General features: G+C 38.3%; 1 protein-coding gene across 1 annotated transcript in view; it reads right to left on the bottom strand.

The window, feature by feature from the left end:
* Positions 1-19,648, bottom strand: part of LAMA2 (laminin subunit alpha 2) — a 381,555-nt gene that overhangs the window by 169,477 nt on the left and 192,430 nt on the right. Inside the window, 2 exon segments of the mRNA XM_040551823.1 lie at positions 4,801-5,012; positions 5,524-5,625. Coding sequence (XP_040407757.1) covers positions 4,801-5,012; positions 5,524-5,625 — 314 coding nt within the window.

Genomic DNA, 19,648 nt, shown 5'->3' with positions numbered 1-19,648 from the left:
GCAGGGGGATTGGACCAGATATCTCCAGAGGTCCCTTCAAACCCCAGACATTCTGTGATACTGTAATATGCAAGCCAGATGTAGTTTACCTCAACTAACTCAACATCTGAGGAAACAAATCCGTTTTGAAGATTTAATTCATATAAGAATTCAGAAGGAACATTAGGGGATTACGACAATCATTTGACATTTTCACTAACCAATCTTCATGGAATGTTTGATTACTAGAGCTTCCTGAAAAGCTTCTTCTGAAGTCTCTTTCTGCAGAAAATACCTTTCTATCATGACATGCATTTTGTTAAAAACTAATCCATTTTCTTTGAAAAATGTAAAACAAACTATTTTTCTCCATACTAAGGCATTAATCTTTTGGATGCCAAAAAAAGCTGAAAGTTATTTGAATAACCTTGGCTAAGAAAACATCCAAGAATAATATTTCGTTGTTACTGTAGTGGGGGCAAAAAAGGTTAAGACAGGATATCTTCCTACTTGCCACGACTGGGTATACAACTGGGCTTTGGAGGGACTACCATTGAAGATTATGCAGTTTGAAACTTCAATCTAACCTGTTAATAATAGAACCTCTGTAAAAGGCTCTTGAAACTATTTTGAGAGAATAATGCCTGTTCCTATCCAGATCTTCAGTAAGATCTCTCTCACTTTTCAGTATTTCTCCTTCACTCTATTGCTGCGTGCTTATTTTTCAATTGTCCTGGTGAGCTTTCCTTACAATAAGTTAACACATCTCTAGGATATTAGATATCAATGGTGATTTTAAAAGAAAAAAAAACACTAATAATTTAAGGAGAAAAATATGTAAATGAAGAACCAAACAAGCCAGTAAAAGGCCAAGTTTTACCTATCCTTTGAACTACAGCTACTAGTCCCTCTCAGCTAAGTAACGGATCTTGGAACAAAGAGAAGCATTTACACACAGAAACAATCCAACCAGTATTATCCCACATTTGTATTCACTGAATTGTTCCAATTTTCATTAGGTTCTGCTATTCACTAAATGGGATTTTAATGTGTTCAACAGCTTTTAGCATTAACAGTTACTCATTGAAGAAAGCTGCAGTGATTTTTTTTTCTCCCATTTTGATGTTGCAATTTCAATTCCTCGATGCCATTCTGCATTCATTAAAATACATAATGCTGGCAGTAATGGGGCACTAGATCCTGGAGATGCATGAACAATTTGAGATTCGACATCAAGACCAAATATTTAAGCTGACTGTTACTGTCAGCAGGCAACTGTTGACTTCTAAAAACAAACAAGATTAAAAGGGAAGGGGACGTTTCAGGCGGTATCAGCATAGTTTACTGTCTGCTATGCCAGGCATCTGAATCACATTAGCTACATAAGGCACATGAAGTACTGACCCAATCATTGCTCATTTGTCTTGAAGCCAATTCTGTATATGAAGGTAAACCCTCTGCCTTTCCTTCCCTCTTGCTGCTTGCATCTAGCACCAATTCTACACACAGCTGCAAACAACCCATTGTCTTTGGGACCGCTTCCACCATAATTCCCAATGGCCATCAGAACATCTACAATATTTAACATTATTGGCCACTTTGCATATTAAACCTAAAGAAACAGTGCTACTAAGCTTTCTTTGAAGCACAAACTAACAATATTACATTAAACAACACAATACAAGAGATCTATCTTTTCCTGGCCTGTTGCTTCTACCACAGATGGACTCAATTGCAACAGTTTGGAAAATCTGTCAAGTTTGGGCAGGATTTCTCAATTTAAATCCAGAAACTGTAATCACGTTCAAATTGATTGCTACATTTCTGTTTTCACATTTTTTATCCTACTTGATCATTTAAATGAAAGCCTGCCCATTTGAGGAAGCTGCCTAATTATGCCATAGAATGATAACAACATTCTAAGCTTAAAATGACCCACAAAATGTTCTCTAAACATGTTGAAGTCTAACTCACCACTACTGCACTAATATTGTTTAATAACTATTTGAAAACGCTACTATTTAGCTAATGTTTTTAGTGTGTTAAACTAAACAAGGATGAAAAGGATAATCTTTAAGTTAAAGCTCTTGCTAACTTGAGAAAAATCCATTGAATTCTCAGTTTTCTTCCTACAGAACTGCAAGAAAGTTGCTTAGTCTTACGGTGCCTCCATTCTGGTACAGAATTATAACAGCAGTGCTTATTCTAAGTACAGATTATAACAACACCCTCGGAAATCCTTACAGATATATGGATGCTTCATTATACATTTTGAAAACTTTCAGTATGTAAATGAACAGGTTGCTAAATAAAGCAATCTCAAATTAGTATACTGCATAGTTCTGCTGATGATTTGAGGAGGAAATTGTCATCCCTGAAGGATCTAACAACCCTGTAATATTTCTGTCTCTCTGCCAGACCTTCTTTATTCTCTCAGAGGAATATCCATCTGTCCACCAGACATACCTGTTTAAAAAAAAAAAAAAAAAGGGAAAAAAACTGTTCATATCATCTTATCTACTGAAGTTTAGTTCTACCTTATTTCTTTGGCAAAAATGTCTTCCTTTGAAGCCCGTCAACAGTAGTCATTAATGAGCCTAAAATATCGCAAAGAATTTTCTCTTCATAGAGTCTGGACAGTAATCCCAAACCCTGCAGTACTAAGGCGACAGAATAGTGAGAAAACAGTTGTTTTTCATGATCTTAGAGTTATCATCATATCTTTTTGCCTAGTATGTTTTAGCATGAGTTAAAATCAGACAATAAAGAAATCAGTGCTGGGACATACCCTGAAGATCAGTAATATGCCTACAAAAACAAATCCTAAATTGTGCTGGATGACAGTAGGTGCTGTTGCTGCTATATTATGTGACTTAGAGCATGCACTGTTCTACGGTTTAACTCCTCCCAGTAAATCCCACCCTGATTGGATTCCTCCAGTGAAATCAAAGGTGAAAAATCCAATTCATTTCATTGTGACTAGAATTTCATGCCCTATCTTTTGTCCCACTTAACTGCAATGAACACACCCTGAGAGCAATCAATAAAATGTGTTTAGAGCAAACTGTTTTCAGAATCTTCTGGTTATGCTGATGGTAATCAATGTAATACAGTTACCATTGCATTCTTCTCTGATAAAAAAACATCGGACTGGGGACTGCTAGAGATTATCAATAATGTAAAACCACTTCTAATAAACAAGGTACTCCTCAAAATCCTTCTTCAGTACTTTCTCCAACCCCTTTTTAAATCATTGTCTTTAAGGGACCAGCATTCCTAACCGTAATGTCACTACATCTAGAAGATCGTCGCCACTAACCTGCAAAGCATAAATTATATGTAAGTCCTGGAGCTCATCATACGAAGAATATTTCCAAGACATGCTTTTGGAAGGTTACCTATAACACATTCCAAAGGCTGAGTATGAACCTGTTCGACTGTCCTTGAACACCAGGGTGGGAAAGTTCTGCGATATGGATACAAGGGATTGCAAGAGTTTGGGCTGATGACCAAATGAGCAAATTAGGAATCAGTTTGGCTCAAATTCAAGATACCCATGATTCACAAATTTATTTACAGAGATGTAATGCACAATAATAAACCACAGAAAGAGAAGGAGATTCAAAGAAACGTATTCTTTTTGCAGTGAAAAAAATATACGCTGACAAAGTTCAAATCAGAAAACTGCGTGCTGTTAAGAAAAACTGTCTTTCAGTTTAGGATGTATTTTAATTACCTAAGTATTGAAACGATTGTTGGATTGCTTAAGAAATTTCACAGTAGCAAAAATGGTAAGTATACTTTCAACAAATAATCACTAAAGTGCTATGAACTCCCTCCATTCCAAATTGGCTCACACCACTGAATCAAGTGATGTCTATATTAGAGAACATTTCAGGTTTCATGACTTGTGAGTAGAAAGCCACTATGTAATCAATTCTGTTGCACATAATAAATAAATAAATAAATAAATAAACACCCACTGCCACCACCACCACCAACAACAAAAAAACCACCCACAACCATTCAACCATTATTTATGCCACTTAGCTATTAATGTATAGATAAGAGTGCAATTACACAGTATCATGACAGAGGCTGTTTTTTAGTCTACCTGGAGAATTTGCTTGTGCACTTGTGAGAACTTTAAATGTAATATGAGCTTTATAGGTTCAACCATGCTGTAGCCACTAAGATAGAACTGCGTCATCTCATATAACATCTTTCATTTTATCAAAAGGCTCAGAAGAGTTCATATGAAATCATGGTTCTAAGCAGTCCAAGCAGCAATCTGACATAAACAAAGGGAAAGACTTTGGGATTAGCCAGTTCTGTGTGTGGTACTCGTTAAAAAGGAGAAAACTCCCCTCTAGCTGTTTTGTCAGTTTAGAGACTTGGAATATTCTCTGGTTCACTGTTAATGTGGCACTGTATGTTCATTAAATTGGGAAAACAAAATATAAGCAATATATAATTTCTTAACTGAACATGTCATCACTGCATTATATAATTTACCATATATATGGGAATTACAGTTTTCACAAAATAATCATATTTATGGAACTGTCTGTCATTCATGTCTTAACAGTCCATCTGATTTCATTCTTTTGCTAGGCTTATTCTTCCTGTTGCCTCCTCACCTCCTCCCTATCCAAAATGAAAAAAAAAATAATATCTGCTTGAACATGTAAATAAATGTTATTAATTTCATGATAATAAATTAAAGGCTGTTTTAAATTACATCAACTTGGTTCTCTGAAGAGAGGAAACTAGTGTTTTGAGAAGCTGCCTGTAACAAATTGACACGTTTCCCACATTTACCTGTAGATGGCATTCATCCCATAGCTGTATGTGGCTCTTATGAGGATCCTCTTCACGTTTGCAAGGATAGTCATGAACTCCCTCCTGCTGACTGGCACATCAGTGCCATGCACAAAGAAAGATTCTGGTTTCAGCACAATTTCTTCAGTGTGCACTTCAGAAGGCTGCAGGTGAATCCCCTCTTTTGGAGTGCTGATTCTCAAGTCACGTCCCTAGACAGAGCCATAAGAGAGAGATTTACATACGAAAAAAAAATGTTAGAAAAAAATCTCTATTACTGCAGCCAGCTGGGGTACAGGATTTATCAAACAATATATTTTAAAAGAATAATAAATATTGGGAATAATATTCATCTTTCATAAACTGAAATGGGCTTGCCTGATAAAGTAGAAAGTCAATGCAAATTCATACAACCCTGAGCAGCACAGAACAGGTGTGCTGAAAGAATAGGAAAGGATTAACTCAGCCAACCACAAAGGATATTGTTTTATAAGCTATTGCAATATTGTTGGATGGTCCTTTAGATGAAGGAGATTTTAGTTCTCTGAACCATGATGATTTTCTGATACTAAAAATTAGCTGAAGATATGTGCACCCTACAGTTTTGTGTTCTCAACCAGGCTTCACATTGAACATCTGAAGAAGCAGTCAATTTTCTTCCTTTTTTTAAATTTATTTTTATTTTTATTTTTTTTTTGGTGGCTGAAAATATAATCACTTTACCTCTATGATGACATCAGATTGGACCATCAATTGAGCTCTCTCTTCTTGTTTTGTGAAGTCGTAGGAGACTGTAAATTTCAGAAGTCCTCCAGCAGCTGTCACCTGTGGAGAAAAAAAAAAAAAAAGACAGGAAAAATGCAATTAAGTAAATTTTAAAAGGTTTTAACCGTTCAGGGGCAATTTCCTCCGGTGACAGCATTTCCAGGAAATAGACATTTAGTGTTGCAAAACCATATGCAGATACCTGGGGATTACAGTCCTATGGACCATTCCCTTCTTGTTCAAGTGTCTAGAAATCATGCTCAGTCAGTTTTCTTCTGTGCCTACTGAAGGCTGTAAATTCCCCAGACACACAGACTAACAAAGTAATCAGAAACAGCCCTGAAATCTATGCAAATTTCCACTTGATACTGACATTAGGTTTTCAGTGCAATTCAGCTATATGGTTCTCATTTAGGCTGAGGCGCTACATCAGCAACCTGAGCAACCTTAAAAAGATTCAATAACTTCAATATTGTTGATGGGCTAAACTACCAAAAAAAGAAAAAAAGACGGGTGATGTTTTTCTTAGAATGAACTGCAACCTAAAAGAAAGTAAGAATTTTCCCTAATGGAGTCAGATAAATTTACTTAAAAAGAATGTTCCAGTCCTTCCTTTCAGTTTGATTCAGCTTTCAGAGCAAGAGGCCATTAACCAGACTATTTCAAGTCATACCAATGTATTTTTTCCTATGTTCTTTAGCACCAAAAGCCAGGGCATTGACACTATAGCTTTGCCATGAAAAATTGAAAAATGTAAATCAGTTTTAGGATGCAAATCAAAAACTGCAGACTGGAATGACAGTGTTCAGTACAAAACCAGGCTTTTTTGTTTATTGTTTGGAAATAGTATAAGTAAATCAGAGGTTGCAAGAACTATGTTTTGCTTTTTAAATGCATCTGTCTCATACTTCAGTGCAATGTCAGCCTCCTCTCAGAGACTATTAAAATCACAGGGATCCTTCTGCCCTTCCAGGGCATACTGCTGACCACAAAGCAAACTCATGAGGCTTCTGTGAAGAGCATAATCTGATTATTCCCAAGGACATACTGTGCTGTCTCTTGTTCATCATACTAGATGGCTGGCACACAGTAACAGAAAGCAGTGAAAGTCATCAACTTAGTAATGTGTTATATTGTGATATTTCTAACTTAAGGAGAAAAAATATATATATATGTCCCAGTATTTAAGGAATGGAAATCAACTAATTTTGAATTTTCCATTAAGGCAGAGAAATCCATGAACTGCATCCAAGGCTGTAAATCCAGCTTAAAATCAGAAAATTCACTCTAATTCATAATCCAAAAGCAGGATGTTTATCTGCATAATATCCAAACCCGTTAGGACTAAGCAGCTACATTCTGCCTTCAGAATGACACTCCTTAGACACAACTTTTACAGCATTTTTTGGTTTGCCTGTGGTCAAGGCGTAAAAACTGGTTTATAGCTCTAAAAGGATGGTAGAAAAATTATTTGAAATACTGCAAGAAGTATTTGGAATTGCTTTTGATGTTAGACAAACATTTTAATAGAATACCTTTCTGCAGAATTTTATCACTTCTGTTTCAAGTTCAGACTAACTACAAGAATTCAAGAAAGTGAAAAATACAAGGAATGAAACATAGTCTGGTTTGAGGAAACCTACAAGAATATGTACCAAGACAGATTTACTTTTTCCCAACTACATAACCGTCACCTTATTAACTGAAAAATACAACACGGATTTGCTAGGTTGAAGAGTGGAGCGGAGGGTAGCGGAGGGGAGGGAAGGGGATGGGAGGGGAGGGGAGGGGAGGAGAGGAGAGGAGAGGAGAGGAGAGGAGAGGAGAGGAGAGGAGAGGAGAGGAGAGGAGAGGAGAGGAGAGGAGAGGAGAGGAGAGGAGAGGAGAGGAGAGGAGAGGAGAGGAGAGGAGAGGAGAGGAGAGGAGAGGAGAGGAGAGGAGAGACTGTGGTTTATAATAAATGCAGACAGAAAACAGTCAACAATATAAACATTGGGCAAAAACTGCTAGAAAGGGGTAGACAAATAGACAGTAGTTTAGAGAAAGCAAGAACTTAGAAAATATGACCAATAGGAAATGCTAGATGAAAGGTGTTTGACCTGTCTGGAAAAGAAAAAGCTAAGAAAGTATAGGAAAACAGTATACCAGAATGTAAAAGACTGGAAAAATAAAATGGCCTTTTACAAACGTGTCAGAGATACTCTAGGTATGACACCTAGTAGCTGGAATATGACTGGGAAGTCTCTTGAGGTCTCTGCTAGCCCTAGCAGTCTGAATTTCACAGCTTAAACTGACAGGATTTGCATAACACAAATAGGATCATACAGTAAAGTCAAGGTCCCAAAATGGCACTTAAAGAAGAGAGTTTCTGGTAGTTCAGAACATATATTTACCTTATGTACTGTACAATACCAAGGTAGATAAGAAAAAAACGTAACTTACACAAAGCAGAAAACACTGCCTTCTGAAATTGTTTATAAGGGTCATTTCCTTCCTCTGTGTATTTGAAATACAAGGTTGTCCAAAGAAGGTCAACAAAGCTGGTGAAGGGCCTGGAACACAGGTCTTATGAGGAGCAGCTGAGGGAGCTGAAGTTGTTTAGCTCAGGGGAGACCTTATCGCTGTCTACAATTACCTTAAAGGAGGCTATAGCGGGATGGGTGTTGGTCTCTCCTCCCAAGCACCAAGTGATAAGACGAGGAAATGGCTTTAAGTTGTGCCACGGGACGTTTAGGTTAAATATTAGGAAAAAATTCTTCTCTGAAATGGTTGTGAGGCATTGGAACGGGCTGCCCAGGGAAGTGGTTGAGTTGCCATCCCTGGAAGTATTCCAAAAATGTGTAGATGTGGTGCCCAGTGACATGGTTTAATAGTGGACTTGGCAGTGCTAGGTTAAATGTTGGAATAGATGATCTTTGAGGTCTTCTCCAACTTAATTGATTCTATGATTCAGTCACAGGCTAAAGTCAGATGTCAATCCACATGCTCCATAAACAGTTATGTTTCATCTAGTGCAAAAATACTTTTCACTGATTTGACTACAAAGGCAATATGGAAATTGAAGCACCTGTGAGATCACTTCATTTTCATGGGAGACTGTTGTTCTCTGTATCAGCTGACAATTCTGAGTTCTGCCTCAAGGACGGTCATCTGAGGCCACATCAATACCAAAGAGAACACAGCATAAAACTTTGCCTTGCTGGTGACAAAGGCATGTATTGTTGAAACCAGAATAGCTGACTAAAGATGTTAAGGAAGTTCCACAGAATTTCCTTTGTCACTCCAACCTGTTTGTACATGTATATATCAAATATTTCTCCCAGCTCAGTAGGCAGAATCTATGTGTTTAAGGAGCGTTACAAACTCCTCAAGAAATACAAATACAGGAGAGAGAAATCACAGTTACCTTAATTCTAATCCATCAAGTTTCTAGTAGATATTTTATTTATTTATTTATTTATTTATTTATTTATTTTTCAGTTAACTGTACATGTACGTTTGCTTTATATGCTCTTAAAGAATACAACCAGAGAGCAGAGAAGACTGGGTATGATATTCTGATAGCTGCATTCTGGGCCAGCCAAAACGCTCTGAAGAAGGAGAGAAGGCTCCTCTCCTGGGAACAAATGCTCATGTTCAACAGGAAGAAAGTTGGAGGGCAGGAAGAAGCACCCTACTACCTTGTGTGAACAACGCATTGATGTTATGCCTGTCACAATAAAATCACTTTTAAATGCATCAGAGTCTTAATGAGTTAGACATCCAAACCTTTTCCTCAGTACCAAAGATTGTGAGATCACTTTTATTTTTTTTTTTTCTGAGAAACATTTTATTTTTAAATACTGATGTTATAAAAACTGCCACAAAGATTATCAGAGGACCAGAGCACCTCTCCTATGAAAACAGGCTGAGGGAGTTAGGGTTGTTCAGCATGGAGAAGAGAAGGCTCCAGGAAGACCTTATAGTGACCTTCCAGTACATAAAGGCCTACAGGAGTGCTGGAAAAGGACCCTTTTTCAGGGAGTGTAGTGACAGGGAAAGGTGTAATGGTTGTAAACTAAAAAATGATAGATTTAGGTGGGATAGAAGGAATAAATTCTTCACTATGAGGGTCGTGAGGCACTGGTAACAGGTTGCCGAGAGAAGCTGTGGATGCCCCATCCCTGGAAGTGTTCAAGGCCAGGCTGGATGGGGCTTTGGGCAACCTGGTCTAGTGGGAGGTGTCCCTGCCCATGACAGGGGGTTGGAACTGGGTGGTCTTTAAGGTCCCTTCCAACCCAAACCATTCTATGATGCTCTCCTGTAGTCAAACAGCCTTGTTTAATAAAAGGTATTTAGGCTCGCCAGATTCAAATGATAAAGAATGGTGCAACTACAACTAAATAACTAACTACAAAGAATAGAGCATTAACTAAGATAATCTGGCTAGCTAGATGGAAAACAAACAAACAAACAAACACCATTTTCAGAGGAACTACAAAGGACCCGTATAAAATATGCAACCGACATATATGGAAACTACATTCAAGTTTCATCAGATGATGACACTGAAAGAAAAAATGGGTTTCCCTCAGAAAGGGAAGAAGGAAAAAGTATTCCACGATATAAGAATGGAATTAGATATCTAAAAGAACACAACCTCTTAAAATCCCTACTGGTTGTATATCTCAAAGAGACCAAAAGTACCATCGCTAATAGTCTGCAGTGCCTGTTGTTTTGAGGATATATATAACTGGAATTATATCCAGTTTTTAAGTAGGAAACTATTAAAATTCCATCTTCAAACAGACTGCAGAACTTGACACTGACACTAGAGGAGATGCATTCCAGGACACCAATGAGGCAATATCAGACCGTGAACATTACATTCAAAACATCAGAAAGTTTTTACATCCAGTGAAACACCAATGGAGGACTTTCAAATCATCTCAGTTCATATTTATAGTTAAAAAATAATGTAAAGACATAAAATACATTTCAGAAATGAATAAATTATTACACGGTAAGTGTATTATTGAAATAACATGCATGCACCTTGCTCATATGTTTAGTAGTTAAATTTGTATTTAGCTCAGAGAGGCTTTGATCTCTGGCCTAATCCAAGGGAACGTGAAGCCTTCAAAACCAAAAGTAGATTACTGCATTAAACTAGATTTAGACCAGTACTCACACAACACCAGACTTCAGAAATGAATGAAATAAAAGACACCAGCAAATATCAAGAAGTTGGACAATCTTTTCCATCTTTACTGTTAATGTTCCCATCAGAAATATAGTCACTGACACTTCCTACCAGAGAGACAAGCGTTATATGGAGAGTTAATATTTTTATTAGACCAATATAGCTGTAATACAGCTATAGAAAGGTGACATGCTTTTGGAAACACAAACTCTGCTTACTATTATATTATTGTCTAGATATACATTAGGACTATACCAAGTGTGTTACCAGAAAAGAAAAAAAAAGAGAGAAAAAAAAAAGAAAAAAAGGTTTGCAAACATGAATGGGCAGAACATTTCAGGTGGAGAATGCTAAAACACATACAACTGAATACAAAACCAAGGAGACTCACAGCAAGCTGCTGATAGTAAATCATGGTTCTAAGAGGTGATATTTTTTTATTCTAGAAAATCTACTCAAAGCAGACAAAAAAAAATGTTTTCTGATGTACCAATGAATGTTCTTTTGCTTGCTGTCCTGGTTATGAGAAACTACACACATGTTCAGTTTTATTGTGGCTCTATGATATTTCTGGTGGCAATATCTACCACTAGATGCAGTGCTTGAAGGTAATGAAATCACATTATATACAGTTTAACATTCCCTGCTAGCCTTCTTGGATTTCCATGCTATACAGCAGCAATAAAATGTTGAAGTTTATTTGGACTCTTTCACCTTCACAAACTCTCTAGGTACACATTTATTTTATGACACAGATTTCAGCAAATATAGAGATATTTGCCGCCCAAACATCAGGTCTAACTACATGAAGGAAAGAAGATTGCTCCCAGTTTATTTTTTGTAGCCAATTTAGTACAAAACTGATTGGCACCTGTGTAGTTATGATATGATTTGACAAGGTGGTGAACTAACAATTTACCATCTTAACAGATGGCTCTGTGTATACGTGTTCTTCTAAGCAGCCCACTAACTGCAGCAGGGAATGGTCAAAAGGCTGCTTTTCCTAACTTAATTCACTTATGTTTAAGGGAATATTCCATTGTTAATCCATCTCTCATCTAGATTATTATCTTCTTTAGGAACAAGTCTTGGCAGCAAATTTGTGATTTTTAGTTGGGGTTTGTTGATCTGGTTTTCATGCTGGTTGTAGAGTGAGGGAAGGCAGCGACTAGAAAGGAGTTCCAACAGAATCACCACCAAGAAAACATCAAACTTTTATTCATTTAGTAATAGCTCTCAGTAAAGATTGCATGTTTTAGTTCTACTCAAGTTCCAATTAGAGATTAAATAGACTCTCCTCTCTTAGACAGACTTGAATTTATATAGGATATAAAGGCTCTTCTGAGCCGCCAGAAATATTCTGAGCCTTTAGTAATATTTCAGATAAAAAAGGGAGCAGAATGATCATGTTCCATTTGAATGACAGTACAGTTCTGGCTAGCTTAAAAAAAAAAAAAAAAAGCCACTTTTCTTTTTTTCATGGTGAACTTAAATTTTTCCACTGAAAGAATGGGCTCTTTCCCCCAGTTCTCTCTGGGGAGTTACTGTAACACCTACTGCATGAAATATGACAGCTAGTCCAAAATCATACAGTTTCAATGCTTAAGTATACTCAAAATTCTTCTATATAAATTGTATAAATTGATGCTACATTCTAGTTAAATTCATTTATTCAGAATACTGCCTCAGAAAAATTAACTGAACAAGGAAGAAATAAGCTTACATAAAGTAGCCTGACTGCTATATTGCTTGGTTCAGTGGCTTTCCATAAGTGTTTTTCTACCACACTGAACCATTCAAAGGGGAAACCAAGCATTTCAAGCCATTCACTGCCACCTCCAATTTCTTGAAAGAGACTACTGATAACAAAGACACACTCTTACAATAAAAGAAGATTTTCAACTTATTCTCTTCTGGAATCCTATCAAAAATGTTATGATATAGCCTCTTTTTTTTTTTTCTTCTATTTCCTTTGTTTGTCACAGAATGGTTAAGGTTGGAAGGGACCTCTGGAGGTCACCGGGTCCAACACCCTTGCTTAATCAGGGCCACCCAGAGCAGGGTGTCCAGGACCATGTCCAAGCAGCTTTTGAAGATCTCCAAGGAAGAGACTCCACAGCTTCTCGGGGCAACCTTTGCCAGTGCACATTACCCACACAGTAAAGAAGTGCTTCCTGATGTTTAGACAGTACTTTCTGTGTTCCATACACTTTGTGCCCATTGCCTCTTGTCCTGGTACAGGGCACCACTGAAAAGAGCATGGCTCTGTCTTCATTGCATCATCCCTTCAGGTATCTACACACATTGGTTAGATTCCCTCTCAGCCACCTCTTCTCCAGGCTGAACAGGCCCAGCTCTCTCATACGATAGGTGCTCCAGTTTCTTAATTATCTTGGTAGCCTTCCATTGGACTTTTTCTAGTATGTCTAGATCTCTCTTGTAATGAGGGACCCAGAACTGGACACAGTACACCAGGTTTGGTTTCATCAATGCCAAGTAAAGGGGGAATGATCACGTCCCTTGCTCTGCTGATGATACTTTGCGTAATGCAGCCAAGAATGCCATTAGCTTTCTTAGCAGCAAGGACACATTGCTGACTCATGTTCAACTTGCAGTCCACCAGGACTCCTAAGTCCTCTGCAGAGCTGCTTTCCAGCTGGGTGGCTCCCTGCGTGTACTGGTGATTGAGACTGTTCTTCCCCAGGTGCAGGACTTTGCACTTCTTTCTTGTTGAATTTCATGAGACTTTTGTCAGACCACCTCTCCAGCCTCTTAAGGTCCCTCTGGTTGTCTGCTCGGCCCTCTGTTGAGCCAGCCACTCCCCACAGTTTCATGTCATCCGTGTATTTATTGAGGGTGCACTCTATCCCATCATCCAGATTGTTAATTAAGTTAAACAAGACCCTGGGGTACTCCACTTGTTACAGGCCTCCAGGTAGGCTTTTCTCTACTGATCAGTACCCTCTGGGTCCAGCCGTTCAGCCAGTTTTGGATCCACCTCATCTAGCCCATATCTCAACAGCTTCTCTGTGAGGATCCCACAGGGGACAATGACAAAGGCCTTGTCGAAGTCCAGGAAGACAATATTCACTGCTCCCCCCTCATCCATCAGGTTGGTGATTTCATTATAGAATCTTATCAAGTTGGTCAGACATGACTTCCCCTTGGTGAATCATTTCTGACCACTCCTGATGATTTTCTTCTCCTTCATGTGTATGAAAATGGTTTCCAGAATTTGCTGCTCCCTCACCTTCCCAGGGATCGAGGTATGGCTAACCGGCCTATAGTTCCCCAGGTCCCCCTTCCTGGTCTTCTTGAAGCTGGGAGCGTGTAGTGGGTTTACATGTCAAGGTTTTGGTAGCAGAGGGCTGCAGGTGTGGCCTCTGTGAGAAGAATCCAGAAGCTGCCCCATGTTAGATAAGGGCCAGTTTCAGGTGGCTCCAAAGGGACCAGCCGCTTGCCAGAGCCAAGCCAGTGAGCAACATTGGTTGGGTCTCTGTGAAGGCAGATTTAAGAAAGAAAAAAAACTGCTTCACAACATCAGCTAGGAGAGGGAGGAGTGAGAAACAGCCTTGAAGACAACAAGGTCAGTGCAAAAGAAGGGCAGGAGATCCTCCAGGTGACAGAGCAGCAGTTCCCCTGCGGCCTGTGGAGAGGCCCCTGGTGGAGCAGGCTGTCCCCCTGCAGCCCATGGGTCCCACATGGAGCAGATCTCCACGCTGCAGCCCGTGGAGGAGCCCCCGGTGGAGCAGGTGGATGTGGCCTGGAGGAGGCTGCGGCCCATGGAGAGCCCCCGCAGGAGCAGGCCCCGGGCCAGAGCTGCAGCCGGTGGAGAGGAAACCACACAGGAGCAGGGGGTCTGGGGGAAGTTCTTCCATTCAGTAAATCTGAATATTAGGCATTGGAATGGGTTGCCCAGAGAAGTGGTGGAGTCACCGTCCCTGGGGGTGTTTAAGGAAAGGTTGGATCTGGTTCTTAGGGACATGGTTTAGTGGTGACATTGGTAGTAGGGTAATGTTTGGACCAGATGATCTCTAAGGTCTTTTCCAACCTTCATGATTCTATGATTCTATTTTAAAGATTCCCAGCAATGAAAATAGAAGGACCATCAAATATGTGGCTTTTTTTTTTTTTCCCTAAGTGAAAGGTTGCTGATTAAGAGACAAATAACATCTATCCACAGAGCAAGTACAACTGATGACAGACAGGTAGCAACCAAATTCTGCGAAATCGTATTTCATATGTATCTTGACCATGTCCCTTCAGTATATTTTATATCAATATTTGAGCAGTTCTGATCCTTTCTAGAACATATCAGTATCAGCTATAGCAAATTCTTTCTATATACTGCATCTGATCAAGTCCCTGTACTCTATCAGACAAATACCATGCATTCAGATTCAAAAACAACTGAAACATACATAGATATAGAACATCAAAAGGGAAAGGCAGTATATTACAATAAGTATCTCCTCAATCATCCCTTGCAAGTATCCCTTACTTTTGCTAGAATACTAATATATCAAGTGTAATCAGAAAATTTAAAGCTTTTTGATTTAATGGTACTCTTGCACTTTGCTTCTTGCTCTAGAATGAGCATTGCACACTTTTTGTAAAGTGGTTGATGACTTCTGCCATCCTGAGAATAACAATCTCATGCTTATTTCCAGGCCCTTCACATTTTGAATAGTTTGTCACATGCGAAGTAGCTCAATTAAAATCACACACAATTATTTAATTCAATGTATCAGCTATAATGATAGTAATAATAATGGTAATAGCAATAATAATAGTAGTAATAATAATAATAATAGTTTCAGTGGAAAATATTAAGGAATTCAATAAGAAGCCTCTTATTTGTGGTTTTTCTAAATTGTACCTATAAACTCAGCCCAGTCTCACTTTTACTGAGATTATTAGCATTACCATGTAATAACCCTGGTTCCCTTACTCCTTAGATGAACGAGATTGTATTATTTGGAAGAAAAGAAAAAATAGACATCTAAATAATATTAAACAATTCATTTTGTTTAGTACAGAATATCAAAACATTCAGTGATATCATGCAACTCTGAAAGGAAAATTCAAATAAATCTCAGTTCCTAAGGAAGACTAAGGAAGACTGCAGGATAGCAGCTCTCCTGTGAGCCCTATGCTGCCACTTCTACTTGTACTGAATAGTTGCTCTTTCTGAAATTAGCACTGAAAAAAATGATGGAACCACAAATGATGGACTGGTTTAAAAAATTGTACTATCAGATTATATACAGTTTCCTGAAATGCACTTATGAATATAGGCATTTGCCCTATGAATTCTCAAATCTCTACCACCATTCCCAGCTGTCATTTCCTGTCCCTGGAGAAGGGAAACAGAACAGCCTGGCCAACCATTCCTGAAGTCTAAAATCCATTTTGCCAATAATAAGAGTCCACGCTACTCTTTGCTCTGCAAGAGTTCATGGGTACAGGGAGTGAGACTTAAAAAGAAGAAAATAAATTAAAAATTCAGAGCAGAGAACTGGATTTGGATTTAAAACAGCTGTCAGGGCAGGAATGCTGAGAGCTCTTGAGAGCTTCCCTAAGTCAGGTGACGGTGCCTTCACAAAATTTGGAATATATGGTTATTTTGCTATGGTTACTTAACCATAGTAATCATGGTATATAACCTTAGTACGGTTACTTACTTTCTTCCTCCTTTGCTTCACAAATGACCGAATTCTAAATGTCCTTCAATGATTGATACTTTCCAATCACTATCCCCCAAGCTGCTATAGCTATATTGAGGATTCAAAAATATACAGTAAGGTATATCCTTCCAGTAGTGATGTGGTAACTATAATTCATGCACATTTACTGCCCGTGCTATTACCATGGTGGCAATACTCAGTCTTTGGAAGTCTCCCAATTCGGCAAAAATATGCCTGAAGCTGTGACACTGCAGTGTAATATCCCAGACACCAATCATAAAGGGCTATTTTTTTTTTAAATGTAAAGACTACTTCATTAAAATTGAAAACATTTTGCCCTGTCTGAATATGAATACAGTTAAGCTGCAGAGAAAAAAAAATCAATCAAACAAACAAAAAACTAGACCACACACCAGCAGTTTTACAACAGCTACTGTAATCTTCATAAGCACTAATTTAGCAGGGGCACAGTGGTTTAAAGGTATAGGGATGGACAAAATTCCTGCTTATTCTTTTAATGTGTAGATGTTTCAGACTACTAGTGATAACAAAATCAAGCTTACAATTTGATCAACTCTGAGACATGTTTCTAAATAACATATCCTCATCAAATGTTTCTAAATAAAAACTGTTTACTGCTGGTCTTGTAGCTGTCAACAGCCTCATAACTGAAAGTAATTCTTAATTTTACTGATTAAATGTTCATCTCCCAGTTTCATGGTCTTTGCTTCCAAAGGGACAAACCGTAATTACAGTAGACACATCAATAAATGCCTTCCTGTAATACTAAAATGAAATACTAACAAGAACATTTATGTCAATGCTCAATTCCAATGAGACGCAAGGACCGACCCTTACCCTCCCATCTCTGGCTGTACTCCTTCATGAATATTTAACAAGAACAAGAATTTGCATAATTTTGCAAAACTAAAGAAAGCTCATATTTCTATGGCAACAAAATCCCAGCATTCAAGGATTATTAAAAACAAAAATGCAGGAGTATAAAACAAGAGCAACTGTTCAAATCCAAATTAAAAGCTGCCCTCAGTAAAAATATTTCCTTAGTCTTGCTATTGCATTTAGGGGTAATCAATATTTGCATCCAATATGGTTGAGGACTTTCCACTGCATGATGATCTTAAAATCCAAACCCATGAATGCTTCCCAAAATATTAACTTGCTACTGAAAAAGATTAAACTACGTAAATAGCAACAAGGAATATTTAAATACTACTTCTTTGTTAGTACAATTCACTGTTAGACTCTAAGTATTCTTGGTCTTAAGCTTTCTTTTCTTTCTGTGGTTCTAAAGCTCTAAGGAAAATAGCTCAGGAATGTTATTCTAAACTCGACCACAACAGAAAATGAAAAACCCCTTAATTTCTAGCCAGCTTACTTACCAAAAGTAATTTTCCTACCTCCCTCTACTTAACTGTTTTGCAACATTATAAGGACAATATTGTACCACAATGATGGCTGCACAAGTAATTCAAAGCAATGTATGACATAACTAGCACTTTGGGGTACTTTAGGAAATTGAAACATATCATAATGTTTCAAGCATGAGTTGTGCAACTGCAGTATATGTTTTGCAAATTATTCTGACAGAAGGGATATACTATTTTTAATAACTGTCAGCGTTTTTAACTTTTAAAGTGGAGATTTTGAATGAAATGGCATGTAAATATGTCAATATTTTGAAGAAAATTCTTTCCTTTCTAACAAAGATGTGGGGATCTGCAAAGCCCAATTCTCTGCTCTTCAGAGGTGGCTTATCATTTGATATAATAAACACAACAATAAAACATTCTTATTTAGAATTTCACTGCATATCATGGAGACCTCTAAGGATCACAAATCAAAATAAAAGCAGTAAAAATAAACAGTTGAGTATTAAACAAAGATATAGATCTGGATAAACACGTCTCTGTGCACTATAATTCACTGACCCTAATCATAAAAGAAAAAAACAAAAAGAAAACACCTCCATGTATTTCGATTTGATTTTTTGAGGCAGGGGAAAACAAAGCAGTGAATCAGAACTCCTGTGATTTTTCCTGAATATGTTCTATTTTCAGTCAGAATAAACCATGTTTTGAATTACTTTGCCTCTGGAGCCAAAGCTTTCTGATGATTAAATTCATTGCCACTTTCCTGGCTTGTTAGTTTTGCAGACTTTCTTCCACTAAGCTTATGCATGACAAACTATCATTTAAAATATTTGAAAAATATCTATGTTTTCTTTTAGAGCAAGAAATTTGTGTCTCATGATAGTTGAACCTGGACAGGCTTGAGAGTTGGACCTGTGCGAACCTCATGAAGTTCAACGAGGCCAAGTGTAAGGTCACCTGGGCCGGGGCAATCCCAAGCATAAATACAGGCTGGGTGCAAAATGGATTGAGAGTGGCCCTCCTGAGGAGAAGGACCTGGGCGTGTTGGTTGATGAGACACTCAACATGAGCCAGCAAGGTGTGCCAGCAGCCCAGAAAGCCAACCATGTCCTGGGATGCGCCAAAAGAAGAGTGACCAGCAGGTTGAGGGAGGTGATTCTCCCCTCTGCTCTGGTCTAGTGAGATCACACCTGTAGCACTGCGTCCAGCTCTGAGGCCCCAGCACAAGAAGGACATGAAAGAAATAGAATGATTCCAGAGGAGGGCCATGAAGATGATCAAGGGGCTGGGTTTTTTTGATCCTGGATAAGAGAAGGCTCTGGGGAGAACTTACAGTGACCTTCCAGTACTTAAAGGGGGCCTACAGGAAAGCTTGGGAGGGACTCTTTGTCAGGGAGTGTGGTGGCAGAACAAGGAGTAATGGCTGTAAACTAGAATAGGGTAGATTTAGATGGGATATAAGGAAGAAAATTCTTCACTCAGAGGGTGGTGAGGCCCTGGCACAGGTTGCCCAGAGAAGCTGTGGATGCCCCATCCCTGGAGGTGTTCAAAGCCAGGCTGGATGGGGCTTTGAGCAACCTGGTCTGGTGGGAGGTGTCCCTGCCCATGGCAGTGGGGTTGGAACTGGGTGGTCTTTAAGGTCCTTTCCAACTAAATCATTCTATAGTCTATGAAATCTTAATGCATGCTAATTAATAATAACTAATATATATATAAAGTATTACATGAAAACTGTGAATTTTAACACTGTTTTACTCCAGGAGCAAATATTTCTTTGAACAGTGCAGACAGCACTTCATTACTAAACAGGCTTTAAAACAAAA

The sequence above is a fragment of the Cygnus olor genome, chromosome 3, assembly GCF_009769625.2.
Source record: "Cygnus olor isolate bCygOlo1 chromosome 3, bCygOlo1.pri.v2, whole genome shotgun sequence".
NCBI classification, from domain to species: Eukaryota; Metazoa; Chordata; class Aves; order Anseriformes; family Anatidae; genus Cygnus; species Cygnus olor.
This window is presented reverse-complemented; position numbering and strand designations above follow the sequence as displayed.